We start from the raw sequence: 17,737 nt of genomic DNA on the forward strand, positions 1-17,737 counted from the left end.
ATTACTTTTCTTCTGTAGAAAATCTTGAAATTTAATTCCCAAAACACTATATATTTACTTGGTTTAAAAATCTAAAATATACCTAATTTATTCTGTAAAGTGTTGTTTTGCCATCAAGGACTTAGGTTATCCAATATCCCTAAAAAAGTAAGATATCTGACTTGGGAAACCCAAATGAAACTCAATTTATGATACAAAATCAAAGCACTTTTAATTATTATCAATACTCAGTGGGCCAATGTATCTTTCACCTGCTACTGTATGAGCTGGTGTTGTTCCTGATGTCTGCTGACCTGTCATCACACTCATTTGCATGTTAGCACTACTATACGTATCTTCTTAGTAAAAGGATAATCTGTCAGCTTGCCTCTACTTGTTGTACCTCGAAGTAGTTTTCCAGGTCAGTCACGCTACTGTGTACTGATCGGTGGTATTTTTACATCCAAGCGTTATGAGTCAGTTGTCCCATTTCTTTATAGCTCCATTAATTACGGTAATTCAGTGGGAAGAAGTGCCCGGGGCGGCTCTGAGGCAGCAGACACACAAGCAGCTGAAAGAATAGTGGGGATGAAACTGTGTGTCATTGTGTTGTGGTGCTTTCAATCAGGCAGGTTTCCCTTGGCAGCGCTGGTGACTAACCTGCTCTGCACCCTGTGAATTTCTCCTGTAGTTTTAGAGGCTGATGTTTTCTGCTGCTCAACCCCTATAGTGAAAGAGTGAGTGAGTCACAGAGCTCAGAGTAGAGTGAGTCATAGTTCTGTGAGTCCTCTACCTACAGTACTGCTGTGTGACCTACTGAGTCCTTATTGCAAACTATACTCAGATTTTAAGTTAAATTATGAGGCCTGATTTATTTTTTGCTCACTTCAGTGATTGTTTCTGATATGGCTGTAATGTTGTGCGTATAGCTTAAATGGGTGAAAGGGCAATAATTGGTGGATTGCGCCATCTAGTGATCAAGTAATAGGCCCATACAGAAAATATTTTATGATTAATGGAAGCTGCCAGCACAGGCACATGACAAAAAGCGCTGCAGAAAGCTCGGCACAAGTGTCGTTTAACAGCTTTGATCGTTTGCCACCATGAATGCCATTTGCTTCTCAAGGCAGAATCAAACCTTCCCTGAGCGGTGGAAAGTCCAGTCAGTGGCGGGCCACTTGTGCACACCGGCGACATCTGGGAGTTTTATTGCCGAGTGCTGATTGGTGGGTTGTGGTTGACGGAGGGCGGGGGAGACGAGCGCGCAAAGGTGTGCGTTCAAGAAGTGTGCGCGCGCGCTCCAGCCAGGTAGCGCCACCAGACAGCAACTTCACTTTTACAACCGACCGGACATCAGCCGAGGCGTTTGTCTTCGCCCAGTTTCACGTTTCCACGAGCCTATGGACTGGAGTGAGATGTAGGCTGCTGACAGGGAGGATTTGATTTCGCTGCTTTCTATTACTTGTTCCCATCTTCAACGCAAACAAAGGCAGCGCAGAGACAATGAGCGGTAAGTTTTATCCGTTATAGCCTACTTTTCATTCTCTTTCTATCCTTTTACATTGTTTGAAATGATGTTCTGCTATATGCTGTAGGCAGGGTGATGATTGACAGAACTGAGGTTGTTACACCAGTCAGTCACACCTTCTTACGTTAAGTCGGCAGTATATGGGCTATATAGCCTGTTGCTGGTAAATGATCAGTCATAAGGTTATCAGGTCCAGGTTCACAGATTATGTCACATTATGAAACATTCCCTCTGTAATTCACCTTCATATAGGCTAATAATGTGTGGGTATATTCCACATAATGTACAAATCTTTTCTTAAAATGTGTACTCTTGGAATATTGATAAGTTCTGCTATATCTATTTTGGTTGATCAGTCTTTATTTTCTAAAATACAGAAGATCCAGTCTGTAAAACTGTTATTATTTTGTCAGAACTCGAGTTATCCGCTATCCTAAAAAGTACCATAATTAATTTTAATTGTCTGCTATCAATCATTTTGTAAGAAAAGGTGACACTTTTATTTTTTCCAATGGTGGATATCTCATTTTGGAACAACACTCTTAAATGGGACACACAGAGATCTGGACGGCACAGAGTGAGGAGGAATAAAGAGCTAATCACATGATCACAAGGCACATTTTAGGACAAGGTCTCAGCAGACTGTTTACAAGGAGGAGATGGGTAATGACAGAGATTCCAGAGCATCCGGACCCGCTGCAACATGCCCGCTAACCCACAGAGCCCCGATCAGCTGCACACACTATAGCTCTCCTTATTGGTAAATAGCTCTGATGGGTCACAGAGGGGAGAGGGGGAGAGTGAGGCGGCACTCAAGTTCTCATTGTGGGTGAATAGTTAATTGAGACGTTTTAATAAGCCACTTTGAGAGTTTAGTTGTTGATGTGAGGCTGATAAATGGTGGTTTCTTGTACCACAAATGGTTCTTTGTGGATGAATTAAAATGAAAACTCAACCTCAGAATAATTAAGAAATAATTAAATGATACGGTCGTCTGTGAGTCACATTTATCATGCCGGCTTTACTCTAGTGGCAAGTATTTCATGGAAACAAGAGAAATATTATCACATGCATTTGATGCTCACACCCTTATCGATTACATTGAAAAGGATGTGTGACTGTGTGACTGTGTGACAGTTCAGACTGCAGCGAGATAAGAAAGAAGCTGCACTTGTGACCAGAGTCTCTCTCAACTCGCTGTTAGCTGTGATTTACAACAGACTCACTGTGTTGTGTTCAAAGCCACATTAATGAGCAGTGAGATTCTGCCTGTGAATGAGTGAGGTTTTGGAGGGCTTGTGTTATTACAGTTTACCTTTGGTGGTGTGTTCAAAGGCTTTTCTGGGTCTTGTATCACTTGTGGTATTTCACTGATAAATAAATCTGCCACTGTTGGATTCAAAAAAGCACTACTGCTGCTACTATTACATCTATATAATAAAGAATATATTTACAGTATATTTCTTTCAGATTCGTTTCAGGTCGATTTTAGAAATGCACATAACTCACAGTTAAAGATATTATGTATGCAACTTGTTTTCCGTCATCTCCTGTAATGGCAGATTTATTCATTTTCTCCCCCACAGTGCAAAGTGAATGGGGCTGAGAAAGCCTTTGTCTGCCATGCCTGGTGTGTGTTTAGGTGTGTGATATGAGTCATGCCAGTATTTTCATTCCTGCGCTGTGAGACACAGTGAGCACTGACCAGCAGAGTGTCCTCCCCACTATAGTTTATGGCCCTCATAACAGCAGACCCTTTGCTCCACATCAATAAAAACGGTGTCTAAATCATTGGCTGCTGTTATCTAAACTTACTGCCTTTTTCGCCATTCACTCGTAGATTTATTGGCTTTCACTTAATCAAGGTGTCTCTCAAAAACGCTTTGTAAGATATAACGCCACATCCAGTGTCAGTGGGTCAGATGACTTCATGTTAAATGTTCATCCCTCAGACTGGTATTTAGAGAGTAAATCCCCCTCGGCATTCCTTGGAAGATTTCCAGTAAGGACCTCCCTCTCATTCCCTCGCTGTGCAGCAGACCATACCCAAGTCATGAGTGCTACTTCTTTTTTACATTTTTTTTATATGTTTTATATCCATTCCCAGTCTCGATGAAGAGGATTATCACCCCTAACGCGTTTTAATTAAGGCTGAAAAATAAAGCATACCTCTCAAGTGCTATTGAAACTATTTGACAAAAGCACCACATACGTTTGCTTCTGCTGTCTGATCCTCCTGGGGGACTGGGATTGTTACATAGTCATAGCATCAAAGCGAACCGCCTTTAATGGAGTTTCATGGACAAAGATAAGCCTCATCCCAGATGAAAACAGATGCCAATTGAATTCTCCACTGGAAACAAAATATTTTGTTTTGGGCTGGACTTATTACATTGTAATATGTCTGCAGAACTGGCCCTTAGGGTATAAGAGTCTGTGACAATGGAAGAAGGAAAATGACACACAGTGGCAAAACATTGTTGGAACTCACATCATTTCCAGATCTCTTAATCTATACAGGATAAAAAACATTTTAGCTCTCCAGCCTTTTGTTTTTTATTCCATGCTTGAAAAATAGAGTCCGCTACACCATCAATTCTGGCTGACCGCCGCGTTTTCCTCACTCACATCCCTTGAACCGTGTGTGAAACAGTATAACTCGTCCCCTCTCCTGCAGGTATCACAGCGTGGGTGGAGGACTACGACGGGGCTCAGGAGGAGGTGCGGTGCCCGTCCCCCTGGTCGGAGGAGCGCTGCGAGGAGCTGTGGGACCGCGTGGAGGGCGTGCGGCACAAGCTCACCCGCATCCTCCACCCGGCCAAGCTCACCCCGTACCTGCGCCAGTGCAAGGTCATCGACGAGCAGGACGAGGACGAGGTGCTCAACTCCACGCAGTACCCCCTGCGCATCAGCAAGGCCGGTGAGAGGAGGAGAGACTGGGAGGGAGGGGAGAGAAAAGGAAAGGAGAGGGGGAGGACAGAGAGGAATAACTAAAAAAGACAATAAATCAATTTAGAAGTAGTCCAGCCACATTGGGCGTTTGAAGCACAGGGATCAAGGTTTAATCATTTGTTTTCATTTTACTTGACTCAAAAATTCCCAATGCCGCAACATTATATGTGAATGATTTTACAGTGGGTTGCCAGAGAAGAACAGGTGGGTAATGATAAATGTTGACAAAGTAGTGAGAGACAGAGGGAGGAAGGAGTAGAGAGAGTGAGATGAAAGACATCGCTAAGTAAAGGGGAGTGCAAGACTGAGAGAGAGGGAAGAATGGGAGTGAAAGAAGATAAAGACGAAGGGGAGAGGATGTAAGAAAAGAGGGGATGAAGACAAGCACCTGGAACAAGACCAAGTTTGTTGTTGTTTCAGTGCCACTGAGTTAATGCTAGTGCTTGTCATTCATCATGGTCATGTGTGAAATACCTATGTAACTACACAGGGTAAGTGATGCTCACATCAAAGCGGTAGCATTTTTGTGGTTAGCCTGTTTCAACTGTGCTAACGTACAACGCCAAAGTGCTGACACAAGTGTGCATCTGTTTATTCCTTTTCCCCACAAATGGTCACTGTTGATGACACTGGGGTGGTTAAAGGAATAGTTCACCACAAAATCGCCCCCATGTCACCAAACACGGAGCGAGTTAGCCCCCTGTAGTTCCATCTCATCTTTCTCCTAAACTATTAAAGCTAACAGGACCATCTGTTTACAGCTCCAGAAAAAGTATAAAATGTCCATCAGGTTTCTCCAAACAGCTTGTGCAGCACAATCCAAGTGTTTTGTAGCCAAACGGTTGCAATGTGGGTCCAAAAGTTCAATATTTACCTCATATTTTCCTCAATGATAATGCTCACGCACACACCCTACAGTAGCAAGCATAGTCTTCTGCCAGATAGAGAGATAGAGAGAGATAATGAGGTAAATATTGGACTTTTGGACCCACAGTGCAATCGTTTGGCTACAAAACACTATGCTGCACAAGCTGTTTGGAGAAGTCTGATGGACATGTTATGCTTTTTTGGAGCTATAAACAGATGGCCCTGTTAACTTTAATAGTTTGGAAGAAGGCTGAGATGAACTGCAGGGGCTAACTCGCTCTGTGTTTGATGGTCCTACGAATTTCATTAGAAATTCGACTGACATGGGGGTGAGTAGATAATGACAGAGTTTCCTATTTGGGGTGAACTACTCCTTTAATACAGATTCTCACACTAATTACTCTGTTCTCTCTGATGTTCACCAGGCCGTTTGCTGGACATTCTGCGAGGTCAGGGCCAGCGGGGTCTGCAGGCCTTCATGGAATCCCTGGAGTTTTACCATCCAGAGCAATACACCCAGCTGACTGGAAAGCAGGCCACACAGCGCTGCTCCCTCATACTGGGTATGCATGGGTCTCTGTACATGATGGGCAGATGGGTATCTAGGTGGGTGGTGGGCTGGGTCTATTGGTATATGTGTGTGTGGTTAGGGTTAGGGTTAAGGTTACCAGTCTTCAGTATTCTTCCTCTACTCTTTTCTTCTGAGGCTCCAGTATTTCAGTTTGTGTCCCTCCATACAGATTAAGTCTATCCTTCTCTGACTTGCATGTGAGATTACCCTCTCCCTACCTTAACCAATATCCCCTCTCCCCTCTCCTCCACCTGTCTCCCCCCTAGATGAGGAGGGTCCGGAGGGTTTGACTCAGTTTCTGCTGCTGGAGGTGCGTAAGCTGAGGGAGCAGCTCCGAAACACCCGTATGTGTGAGCGGCGCCTGTCTCAGCGCTGCCGGGTGGCGGAGGAGGAACGCAGCCGCGCCGAACGTAAAGCCCAGGAGTTGCGTCATGACCGGCTGCAGCTGGAGAGGTGTGGGTCCTGCTTAATTTGTTCCTCCAAAGCTTGCATCCTATTGTTGAGCATGAGGATCCTCGTGGCATTAGGTCCGTTAGGTTTGCAATTTAGGCTGACGAGACAGGTGTATTTTTACATAATAATCTTGACTAGTGCAGCTTCAATGAATAAATAACAAGTGATGAGCAACACTGAGTCCATGTATGTCCATTCTAAACTCTATACAGAGTACATTACTTACAATGTTTTTCCTTACTATTTGCCTTCGATTGCACAAAAATGAATCAATGAAAAGTATGATCAGAGTGTATGTGCTGAATCACATGCGATCCCCAGGCTGCGTCAGGACTGGGAGTCTGGCAGTCGAGAGCTGGGCAAGCTGAAGGACCGGCACCTGGAGCAGGCTGTGAAGTATTCCAGAGCCCTGGAGGACCAAGGCAAGGCCTCGGCACGCGAGAGGGAGCTACTGAGGCAGGTCAGTGGCTTAGGAGGGGCAGATAGAGAATCTGACTGGAAGTAATTGTAAAAATGTTGTTGTTTTTAACTTAATTCACCTAAGAAAATGTATTGAGCCTGTATGCTCCTTTTCACCACGACTGTGTTTCAAACTCAAGTTACAGACAGTCATGCCTGGGAGCCGCTGAGTACAACCACAGTCTTCTACTGTTAGTCACTGAGAAAATCCACCGGAACAGTCGGGGGAACCTCAATGTTAGTTGAGTGAAAGATTAATCTTTCCCTTTCCCCACCCAGCTTCTCAGCTGATCCAGGGATTCTAAAGGCGGCAGTATAATATAGTATAGTATAATTTCTGTAAAATTCAGGAATACTCTATGGGAATGCTGCTTTAAGGCAAAGATTTCTGCCTAAACACAGTGGGCTGTGAGCCGAGGCTACAGTTTAGTGCAGATGTAGACACCTTGACTAATAGCCCATTGTCTTTGTCGCAGTGTTTTTGGCACATGCCAGTCACGCATATGCAGCTTGAAGATCTCTCAATAGAGACATCTTAGGCTATATTTATATGTTTTTGGAGACTTGGGAAGGGCAAAGAAAACAAGAGATGGCAATCTGATTGTGTGATAAAGCAGTAAAAAATAGCGCCGGAGGCAGGTTTAAGTGAGACTACTTCAGCTGGCATGCAGCTGCTAGAGCAGAACTGATAGCAGTTCTGGCCAGTTGTGTAGATGATATCTGTCTTTTTTTTTTTTTTTAGTGAGCTGTCAGGACATGTTGATGTTAGAGGTACGCTTCACTTGTTTGCGAATATTCTCTGGCGGTATTTCTGGATAAATCTTGTCCTGAACGAAGGTGATTGAATAAAGCATTGCATTATGTTCACTGTGTGACTGCAAAGCTAGGGATTTAGTGTTGCTGCTCAGGCTCATATGTTTTCCTAATTGACCCGGCCGGGGAACTCATCACGCATCGCTGGAATAAAAATAAAAGAGGTAGTGGGGGGGTTTGTGTGTTTATACCACATATCTTCTTATGTGTATCATTATTCATAATACAAAGTTACCACAGACTTTGAAGCCCTGTATGCCACTTCCCTCAGAGAACTAAAACTCTATTATTTATCCAGACACACAGCCTTTGTTCATGTCTTCAGATGTCTTAATGTGTCTTATCATGATGGTTTGGTATGTTAACCAAAGCTTTACAGGGATACTGAATTTTAGCCTGTTACTATTCCTCACCAAGCACTTAACACAGCTTGGGGTGCACTTCATTTTACCAATAAAAAGACTTGTCAGCATTGTCAGCATTCCTCACTGAAACTAATGGATACTGTTAGTCGAAAGTGTTAATGTGTATAACCCTTTATACGTTCTTTACGGTAAACACTGTTTTCCTGACTGTACCTGCTGTTGGCGGGACACGCCTGCACACTCTGTCTGTTCCAAGGAGAGGCCAACATGGTGTGTCTAGTATGGTTGCTAGTGACGAAATAAAGTTGTCAAAGTGATAATAAATGTTGTGTTTATTGCAAGTAACAGAAAGTGAATTGCTTGCTTGTCCCTATGGTAACCATTTGCTTCAATGAGGCATGCTACCAATCCTAAAGAGACAATTTTTGGGGTGATCTAGAAACAATTGCCCAGCAACATGACAAGTGCCAAGTGAAGAAAAATAAAAGACAATGTCTGCTGTGCCAATCCCCCCATAAAGGTAGAAGAGCTGAAGTCCAGACTGATGGAGGCAGAGGGACAAACCACCAGTGCTCCAGCCAGTGCTGTGTCAGTCAAAAGGAACAGTTTGGTCTCCAACAGTATAAACAGTTCCCCGCCTCCGGTACCAAAGAAACCGCTGCACCGTATTGAGATTCAGAAAGCTGGGAATACTGGAACTCAGGTGAGAAAGGAGCTTCCCTCCCTGTAGACTTGACACCCTCTAACACAGTAGATCTCTTTCTTGCCAATTCATAGATCCAAGAATCTGACAGCACTCCTCAGTTCCTGCTTCTGGTGTCGTAGCGTGGCATTAAATCTACCCTGTTCCTCATCCAGCAGTAGTGAAACTGTCTCTTCTGCGTCAGACTGAACCACACTGTTTTTTTTCTATTTGTCCCTCGAAGACATGTTTCTAATGGGTGTGGTGTTTTGTTTTCTTCTAATGTTGTTTATGTTGTTGTTTGCGTCAGGCGCTGATGGACATCCTGCAGCAGGACCGCAGGGAGGCCGCTGAGCAGAGGCAGGAGCTTTGTGATACCATCACCAGACTACAGGGGGAGCTAGAGAGCACAGAGGAGCAGAGGGACAAGGTGAACTTGACGTGATTTTTACTTCCCAAAATGCTGTTTCATTGTGACTTAAAGATTTAAGTCACAATGAAACAGCATTTTGAGAGCATCTTGCTTCTGTAATTTGACTTATTTCCTGTTGAAACAGGATACTGGGGCAGGATATAACGCAGGGAGGAATCATTCAGAAGTGTAACCCAATGGGATGTCAGTTAGGCAGAGAAAGGCAGTTGTATTTGATGGGAAGGGCAGAGAGTCAGGACTATTTAAAAATATGTGATGGTTTTATTGGCTAGAATTTTATGTACGCCTCCTGGTACACGATGAGGTCATTACTAAAGATAAATCCTTTTCCAGTAAGGTAAAATTAAAGGGATTTTGATGTAAAAAATCCAAGAAAATAAAAATTTTGGTGTATATTATCACATGGAAAATTAGCTAACAAGATGAAAATGTCATTTTTCATTTCATTGTGACTTTAAACATTAAACATTGTATTTTCAACTTTAATCAAGAGTTGAAAGGTTTGACTCATTGCTATGCAAAGCCCATGTTTCAATTTCATAACTGTTTATTGTTCTACTGTAAACTTGACTTTACTGCCTTTGGATAGAGACTGTAAGTGTGATCTGTGTTGTGCAGCTGGAGTCGCAGTGCGAGCAGCTGCAGCTGAAGGTGAGGACGCTCCAGCTGGACTGGGAGACGGAGCAGAAGAGGAGCGTGTCCTACTTCAACCAGATCATGGAACTGGAGAAGGAGAGGGACCAGGTCAGTGTGTGTTGAGGGCTGGAATTTTAAATGAGATTTTGGTGTCGGGTATGGAGGCTGGTTGGAAATATTCTGTGAACACTGGAAGTAACTAATCGAAATTTAAGAACTAAAGACAAAACTTGCTCCTAAACAGCAGCGAGCGAGAAAGGAAACCAAAGATATTCCAAAGATAGCCTTCATTCACGTGCCATTGGATATATGGGAAAAATATTTCCTACTTGGAAATTTCAGGTGAACACTATTCAAAGTTGTTAGATGATGAAGTCGGACAGTCTGAGAAAATTTCGCTACCCAAGTTATGACGGAATGATAACCTTTAATATTCTCAACATGGTGGGAAAATCAAGTTAAATAAATTTGTTAAATTGGCTTGTTGAGCTGCAGGACATCCATGTTTGTTTATCGTTGGTCTTCCGGGTTTAAGTTCTGACAAATTAACATGTGAATGCAGTTTTTGGAGTCCTGGATGTCATTGTCGGACCTTCCCACCAGCATGTAAACACACAATCTTCACCATCTCCACCCCCACCAGCCACAAAAAAGAACAAATTTAGGTCTGAGGAGTGTGCAGTCTACCGACAAGATACATGATATCTGGGTATTGAAGCCTCAAACGTCTTACACATTTTTGACACCATGCCACCTTATCTGTCTCTCCCTACCTTTCTCCTGTCTCCTCCAGGCTCTGCGCAGCCGGGACAGCCTGCAGCTGGAGTACACCGACTGTCTGCTGGATAAGAACCGCCTGCGCAAACGCATCGCCGAGCTGCAGGCCAACCTGGAGCAGCAGCAGAGGGAGCTGGAGAGGGAGAGGGAGAGGAGCCAGGAGCAGAGCAGCCCCTGTCTGCACTGTGTGAGTTAGTTAGTCTTGAATCCCCTGCTATACTCCTTTTTTCCCGCGTTATCAAGTCATCTTCCTCTCCCGCACCGTTTAATGCGTCTGTTCTTCCCTGCCCCAGTCCCACCTGTCTCTGTGCAGTGAGGACCAGTGTTACGGCCCCTGCTGTTCCCTCGGCCTGGACCTGAGCCCCCAGATGAATGGCACTCACCTGCTGCTGCGAAAGGTCAGGGCTCCCTGCTATCTCCATGGTTACAATAATTATTATTCACAGTCAAAATCATCACAGTCTTGACTAAAAGCAGCATTAGTGGTCTCCATTGTTGGAATGTCGTGTTGTAACATGTAATTCTGTTCTGTTGGAGTATGTCATCATGTGTCTAGGATCCTAAATGTGAATTGCTGGTATTCCTAGTTCTGCCAGCTACTATTTAACCCTTCCCTTGTATATTGGAAGGGATATTTACACTGGATTCAACTGTATCAGGGACTGCAAATGCCCTAAATAACATGTTAATTCATGCTATCATTGTCAAGAGCGATGCATGGAAGGTAACTTTTGGACTGCAGGAGTAAATTTGACTGCTAGTCTGGGATCTTATTATTGTTTTGCTTAGAGTTTGGGATGTTGCCACAGTTGCTTATGCAACTATAAGCATGTTAGTGCCTGTGCTACACGATACCTCTCACTGACTGTGTTCATGTCGCTGCTTGTCTCCTCTGTGCCACAGACGCCCTCTAGAGGCCAAGCCAATGAGAACTCTGAGGGTAAGTTGTGTACAGACAGACAGCTGGAGGATCGTTCTCAAGTTTGTGCAAGAGGATAAATGTAGTTATGTAAATATACTTCATTTGCTTAATATTCTTCATTCTTTCACAGATTCCCGTTCCAACTCGGAGGAGAATCTCCTGTCATCAGTGAGTCTCAAGAAAGAAAGAAAGAAAGAGTGAAAATCTTCAGTTTGCCACCGAACCCAGATGTGAACATACTAGTCGAATGATATATAGCCTGTAGGTGATAGGAATGGACGTTTGTTTCTTTCGCTCTGAGTGTTGTTTTGGCTCTCTACCTTCAGGCAGAGGACAATGAAAAGGAAATAAACAGGCTCTCCACATTCCCCTTTCCTCCTTGTATGAACTCCATCAACCGCCGATTCAACACTGAGTGAGTTTAGCAGCACAGCTTTACCCTGTTCACAACACATTGATTTTCAACCTGTTCCCAAACTCGTTTCTTCACCTTTTTCCAGTCAATAAACACATCCTTATTTTCCTCCTTTTTCAGGTTTGACTTGGACTCCTGGGGCAGTGATGAGAATGATAATATTACAGGTATATTTGTTTCTGTCCTATCTTGCATGATCATCCTTCACAGTCTTGTATGATACAAAATGAGAAAGGCGTTGCACCAAGTCAGGACAGTACAGTTTCATGATTTATGTTATCAATTATGGAAAAGTATACTAAATTGACTTTCAAATACGTTCCTGTGATTGTCTTAACTTGTTGGCAATCACTATGATCTTACTGTATGTGTCAAACACCACCCATTCGGCATCTAAATAGACAAAAACAAACCATAAAATGCATTTGCATATTGTTTTCCAGGTGAACAGAGTGAACCCTCCCTGTGGGATTCCTGGAGCTCTCTGCACTCTCACCTCTTCCCCCCTGACCTGGTCAACCTGCCTCCAGTCCCTCCACACAAGCCCAGCCCCAACACTTTTGGGTACGGTTCCACTGTTTTACAGCCTCACAATGACTGCCATTAAAAATCAGAGGTGTGACCAAGTCAACTTTGCTCAAGTCCCAAGTCAGTCTCAAGTCTTGAGGCTCGTCAAGTCCCAAGTCTAAATGTAGATTACGAAGTCTGTAGAACACCAAGTCAAGTTTGAACAAATCAAGAGCCCAGTATCAATCTAATATCTTAAAGAAATCTAAATATCTAGGACTTTTCAATGCAATATCATGAGTTTGATTTCTGTAATCAGTTTCAACTTCAATAGATTCAATCATTCCATACAAATTCAGAAAACAGAATTTAAATTCTGTCGTCTGCTGGAACAAATCTCATCACTTTCAATCTAAGTCATTTACACAAACACAAGATCTCAAGTCAAGACTTTAGAAACCTTTTCAAGTCATCAAAGTACAAGTCAGAGTCAAGTCCCAAGTCACCAGAACCCAAGTCAAGTCTCAAGTCTTCTCTTCATGCATCGAGTCAAGTCTCAAGCAATTCACACTGTGACTCGAGTCTGACCCACCTCTGTCAAAATGTATTGGATAAGAGCAATGACGTTATTATGTGTATGCTTTCTGCTTAATACTGAAATGTGACTTGTACACTGCTCACCGCCACACCTTCACCCCCCTCCCTTGCCGTCTCCCAGGATGGCCCCCCTCTCCCCATCTCCGAGTCCCCCCACCTCACCGAAGCGCGGGAGAGCCAGCCTGGCCGACGACGTGACGATAGTCGGGGGAAACCGCACGGGGATCTTCGTCAGTCACGTTAGAGCGGGTTCCCCGGCCGAGCAGTGTGGACTGAAGGAGGGCAGCGAGCTACTGGAGGTGTGTGTGTGTGTGTGTGCATGTTTCAGTTTGTGCATTTGTGTGGGTTTCTGTGGGCCAAATGCACATTAAAGTTCTGTGTCTTTGTGTGTGTGTTTCTATCGGCTCTGCCCAGCTGGAGCGGGTTCTGTTCGGCGGCGGCAGTGTGCTGCTGGGCCAGTGCACAGCAGAGGTCGCCCATTTCTCTCTGCAGTGGTGGAGCGAGCCCTCGTCTCTCAAACACCAGAGCAACACAGAGGGTGAGCCCCCATCTTATTTTTCTATCATATTACATTTTAGATTTGAATGTCAGATTTGACCAGGTAAGATTTTCATATATAAGAGATTCCAAAAAACGGATGTGGGAAAATAAAACAGTAAGACTTAACACAAAACCCACAGAATTAAAACAGAAACAAACATGTAGAAACATCAGAAAAGAGATGAAAAATACTATGGACAGTTTCCAGAATGGAAGTCACAGCCAGGTTATGAACAAAAAAAAAAAGCTAGAGAAAGTCTGACCCATATATGCAAATACAGGTATAATCATGTATGCATATAAATATATAAACATACATATAGTTACATAAAAGAACAGTAAATAATGAAATGTATTATAAGCTCTTTATAAATAAAGGCCAATACAAAAGACACAGAAAAAGTGGAAAACAAGAAAAGGAGAATACAAAAAAGAAGTAAGACAGCTCATCAAAGCTCAGAATCCCATTCCTTTGCAACCGATTTTCTCCCATTTACTACTGAAAGCAAAGCCTCTACCTTTTCCCCTCGTAATCTTCCTTTCCAACAAATAGTGATGCTTGAGGAAGGAAAGAAATGAAGCCAATGGAAACTGTTTATTTGGGGTATTAAATATATAATGTTCATAAAGTAAAGACTAAGCTCTCTCTTCCTGCAGCCTACTCCAAGCTGTCCTCCCAGCTCTCATCGCCGACTTTCCTGGGCGCCGACTCCTTCTACGTGCGTGTCAACCTGGACATGGACCCCCACGGCGACCCGCCCTGTCTGGGCGTGTCCTGTGATGACATCATACACGTGACGGACACGCGTTACAACGGGAAGTACCAGTGGCGCTGCTCCCTGGTGGACCCGCGCACAGCCAAGCCCCTGCAGGCAGGAGCCATGCCCAACTACAACAGGTATTAGACCCCAGTTTGGCTTAAGACCCTATTCAAATTCTGTCCAGTGAGGATGTTTTTTGTAGCAGCCCTGAATGGAAAACACTAGCCACAGGTGAGAGGGCTGGTAAAATTTCCATCTGTGTTTCAATGCATGACTTTTATGTGCTTGTTAAGTATGCTGGATGTGAATGTGCAGTGCCTGTTTTTACACGATATAATATTTGGAATGTGAATGAACCTGGATCCCACCGTTTTCCATCTTAGGGCCCAGCAGTTGTTACTAGTGAGGCTACGAACGATGGCGCTGGAGCAGAAGGACTTAAAGAAGAAGGTGGTAAGTCTACTCATATTACTATTATTACAGACCTGTCACCCAAAGTCAACCGAACTATTAGCTGTTCATTTTTCTCCCTCCCTACATGTAGTTATCGAAGAAAACGTCCGGGCGCGTGCGATTGGTCAAGGCAGTGGCCCCCAGCTGTCGTGGGATTGGTTCCACACCGCAGGTCCTTTACACTCTCAGCCACCGTAAGCTCCGCCCACAATGTTCCCAGACTGCAACGCCAGAACTGTGTGATAACCATTGTTTTGTGAATGAAGGTATTAGTGTGTTCTTGACTGTGTATCTATGTGTGTGTGTGTGTGTCCTCTCAGGTCATGAGGAGCACCTGATCCCATACAGTTTAGTGCAGCCAGTGCAGGTTCAGACTAAGCGGCCGGTCATCTTCTCTCCCTCTCTTCTGTCCCGTGGTCTCATAGAGAGACTGCTGCAACCTGCAGAGTCTGGGCTGGACTTCAACACCTGCGCGTCAGGTACACACACACACACACACACACACAAACTGAGGTGCTCTGCTGGTTGTTGATTCTCCAGTAGACTATCACATGCGTCACAGCCTCCGTCTTCCTCTGAACTGCGTCTCACACCTCTTCTTTGGCTGCAGAGCCCATCCAGGCTTCAGAGAGACGTGACAAGAGAGTATTCCTGTTGGACTCCTCCACTCCGGAGCAGGCTGTGGGCATACGGCTGCAGTCAATACAGGACGTCATCAGCCAGGTAATAAAAACACAAATCATCCCACTTTCTCACTTGAAAAAAAGTGCAATAATCTCTTTGTGTCTAGCTCTGTCTCACAAATACACAGATGTAGAAAAATCGCCCTGTTCTAATATTGAGTTGCACCCATGCCATGCCTGTATTGTCCTGTTCAGTCTATTTTATGGAAAAAGCAGGTGTCCCTGATAGCTGCACACTCTGTGTACATTATCACACATAATCCTAATTTCTCTCTGTCTGTCTCTCTTTCAGGACAAGCACTGTCTGCTGGAGCTGGGGCTGCCCAGTGTGGAGGGTCTACTGAGGCAGGGGGTTTACCCCATTGTCATCCACATCCGCCCTAAGAACAAAAAACACAAGAAGCTGAGGTAGGTGCACATCTGTAGTTCATTTGTTTACATCAAATAAGTTCAATAGCAAGTTACCTTTACCTTGCCTCGAACCTCCTGCGCATGACCCTCCCGTCCCCGACTCTGTACAGGAAGCTGTTTCCGAAGCGCGGGGAGGAGGGCGTGATGGAGGAGGTGTGCCAGGCCGAGGAACTGCAGCTGGAGACGCTGCCCCTGCTCTACCACACCCTGGAGCCCAGCACCTGGAGCTGCACCGACGAGCTGCTGGCAGCCATACGCAACGCCATCCACAGCCAGCAGAGGGCAGTGGCATGGGTCGAGCTGGACAGGCTGCAGTAGAGTACACCGAGTGGGGCTGGTTTCCCCCATAAAGATACAGTCATGACACAAACTAGTTCCTCCTGCCATTGAGCAAAGGTGCCGTCAGCTGCCACCGCACACAAAACCACAGACAAGTTTAGAGATAGAGTTTGTATGTAGGGTTAGATCATCCTTCCAGATTGTTCTGTTCTGAGTCAATGGGCAAAGATAAAGTTTGGATAGTGCTTAGATGCTCATGGGATGTCAAGCCAGGGCCAGATCTTCAGGGTAGGTGAATGATTAGGAGAAAGTAAAATACAGCACATACAATACATACATATACATACATACATACATCATGGAATTTGAAAACTCTTGTTTGTGTAGGTCAAGCTGGGCTGGCTGCAAAGGCAGTATTGTGAAAAGAATGAAAAATGAAAAATTTAAATTAAAGACATGACCCAGACAAGGAAAGTAGATGACAACAGTGACATACCTGTAGTTCGCTGGTTGTATCACCAAGAATTATACCATGATTTTATCTACTCATATTCATTTTTATGTTTCAGAAATGTCACTATATTTTCCACCCAGATAGCGTACACCACTTACTGTTTTACTGTATGATCAAATGTGAAGCACCACTCAAGGAGCTCATTTGTAAGGCCTTTGGGTCACAGGTCATAGTGATGGTTGCAGAGCAGAAAGTGAAGCTGTGAAGACAAATAGAGAGGAAGGCAGGTTATGGGTGGGCATGATAGAGGTGCAGTGTGTAAGCAGGGATGTTGGCAAACCCAACTCAGCTTATCCATGTTTTTTATTTACAGAATAGAGTTTGTCCTCCTTTTTAGGCTGACATAAATCTTTAAGACACAACTTCATGGCACACAACATACTAAGAAGTATTAAACTGATATGAGTTATATGAGGATACAATTCATATAACTCATATCCTCCTCTAAGGAAAAAGCGCAAATTTATTTTCTGAAAATATAAGATTTTTAAGATTGGTTGTGTAAGGTACTTTTTTCTTTACCACTACATCACTTCACAGAACCTGAAGTTTACTGTAACCACATTTTTTTCTTTCTCTGCCAAAACTGTAATATCATGATGTGATAGGAGCATTACCACTGGAAACTACTGTAGCACAAAACTGACACTGTATTTCTTCTCTCGTTGTTTTCTTGTGTAACCAGTATACAAAATAACTGATGAATAATTTTATAATAAAGACAAGTTCGCCGTCCGTTGATTTAGTGGTTTCTTTAATGATACATGCATGGAGAGAAGTACATCATAGCAAAGGGAATGGTGCAGTTCTCTAACGAGGGTCAGACTAACCAGGCTTATATCTCCTAGGACAAGGACAGCCACCTGCAAGCCTACCCCCCCTAGACAAAGCATCGTCTCATGATCCCAACACTGTCGTATTTGTACAGATGTTGTATCAGTGTGTCTAAGGAACAATAGCATCTTTTCTGTGTATGACAGTCATAAACCCTCACATGGAAGCACACGATGAGCACATGATAATCAATACATTGGAACATACAAAGGGTATACATACATAGTGCATATTTTCTCTACAGTCCCCCCTCCTCTGAGCCTATAAAGGCTCATATTCAAAATATGTAGAGTTGCCATTGAACCA

General features: G+C 43.9%; 1 protein-coding gene across 2 annotated transcripts; it reads left to right on the plus strand.

The window, feature by feature from the left end:
* The first annotated feature begins 1,337 nt into the window (after window positions 1-1,337).
* Window positions 1,338-17,323, plus strand: LOC139661993 (caspase recruitment domain-containing protein 10). 2 transcript variants are annotated; one of them, XM_071540592.1, is made up of 24 exons: window positions 1,338-1,489; window positions 4,185-4,427; window positions 5,752-5,889; window positions 6,164-6,350; window positions 6,672-6,810; window positions 8,508-8,690; window positions 8,980-9,099; window positions 9,721-9,846; window positions 10,532-10,702; window positions 10,809-10,913; window positions 11,419-11,455; window positions 11,568-11,605; window positions 11,764-11,852; window positions 11,973-12,019; window positions 12,296-12,416; window positions 13,078-13,255; window positions 13,371-13,494; window positions 14,154-14,394; window positions 14,641-14,710; window positions 14,802-14,904; window positions 15,031-15,189; window positions 15,321-15,433; window positions 15,686-15,801; window positions 15,915-17,323. In XM_071540592.1, the coding sequence occupies exons 1-24, from the start codon at window positions 1,483-1,485 to the stop codon at window positions 16,120-16,122; spliced, it is 3,063 nt and encodes a 1,020-aa protein (XP_071396693.1). In that variant the 5' UTR covers window positions 1,338-1,482; the 3' UTR covers window positions 16,123-17,323. The 2 variants fall into 2 exon arrangements, with proteins under 2 accessions (XP_071396693.1, XP_071396694.1); XM_071540593.1 differs by having other exon boundaries at window positions 14,641-14,707.
* The last annotated feature ends 414 nt before the right edge of the window (window positions 17,324-17,737 follow it).

This window comes from Centroberyx affinis, unplaced genomic scaffold, assembly GCF_046629955.1.
Source record: "Centroberyx affinis isolate AG114_WGS23_722 - 3 ecotype Tasmania unplaced genomic scaffold, CSIRO-AGI_Caff_v1 ptg003690l_1, whole genome shotgun sequence".
NCBI classification, from domain to species: domain Eukaryota; kingdom Metazoa; phylum Chordata; class Actinopteri; order Beryciformes; family Berycidae; genus Centroberyx; species Centroberyx affinis.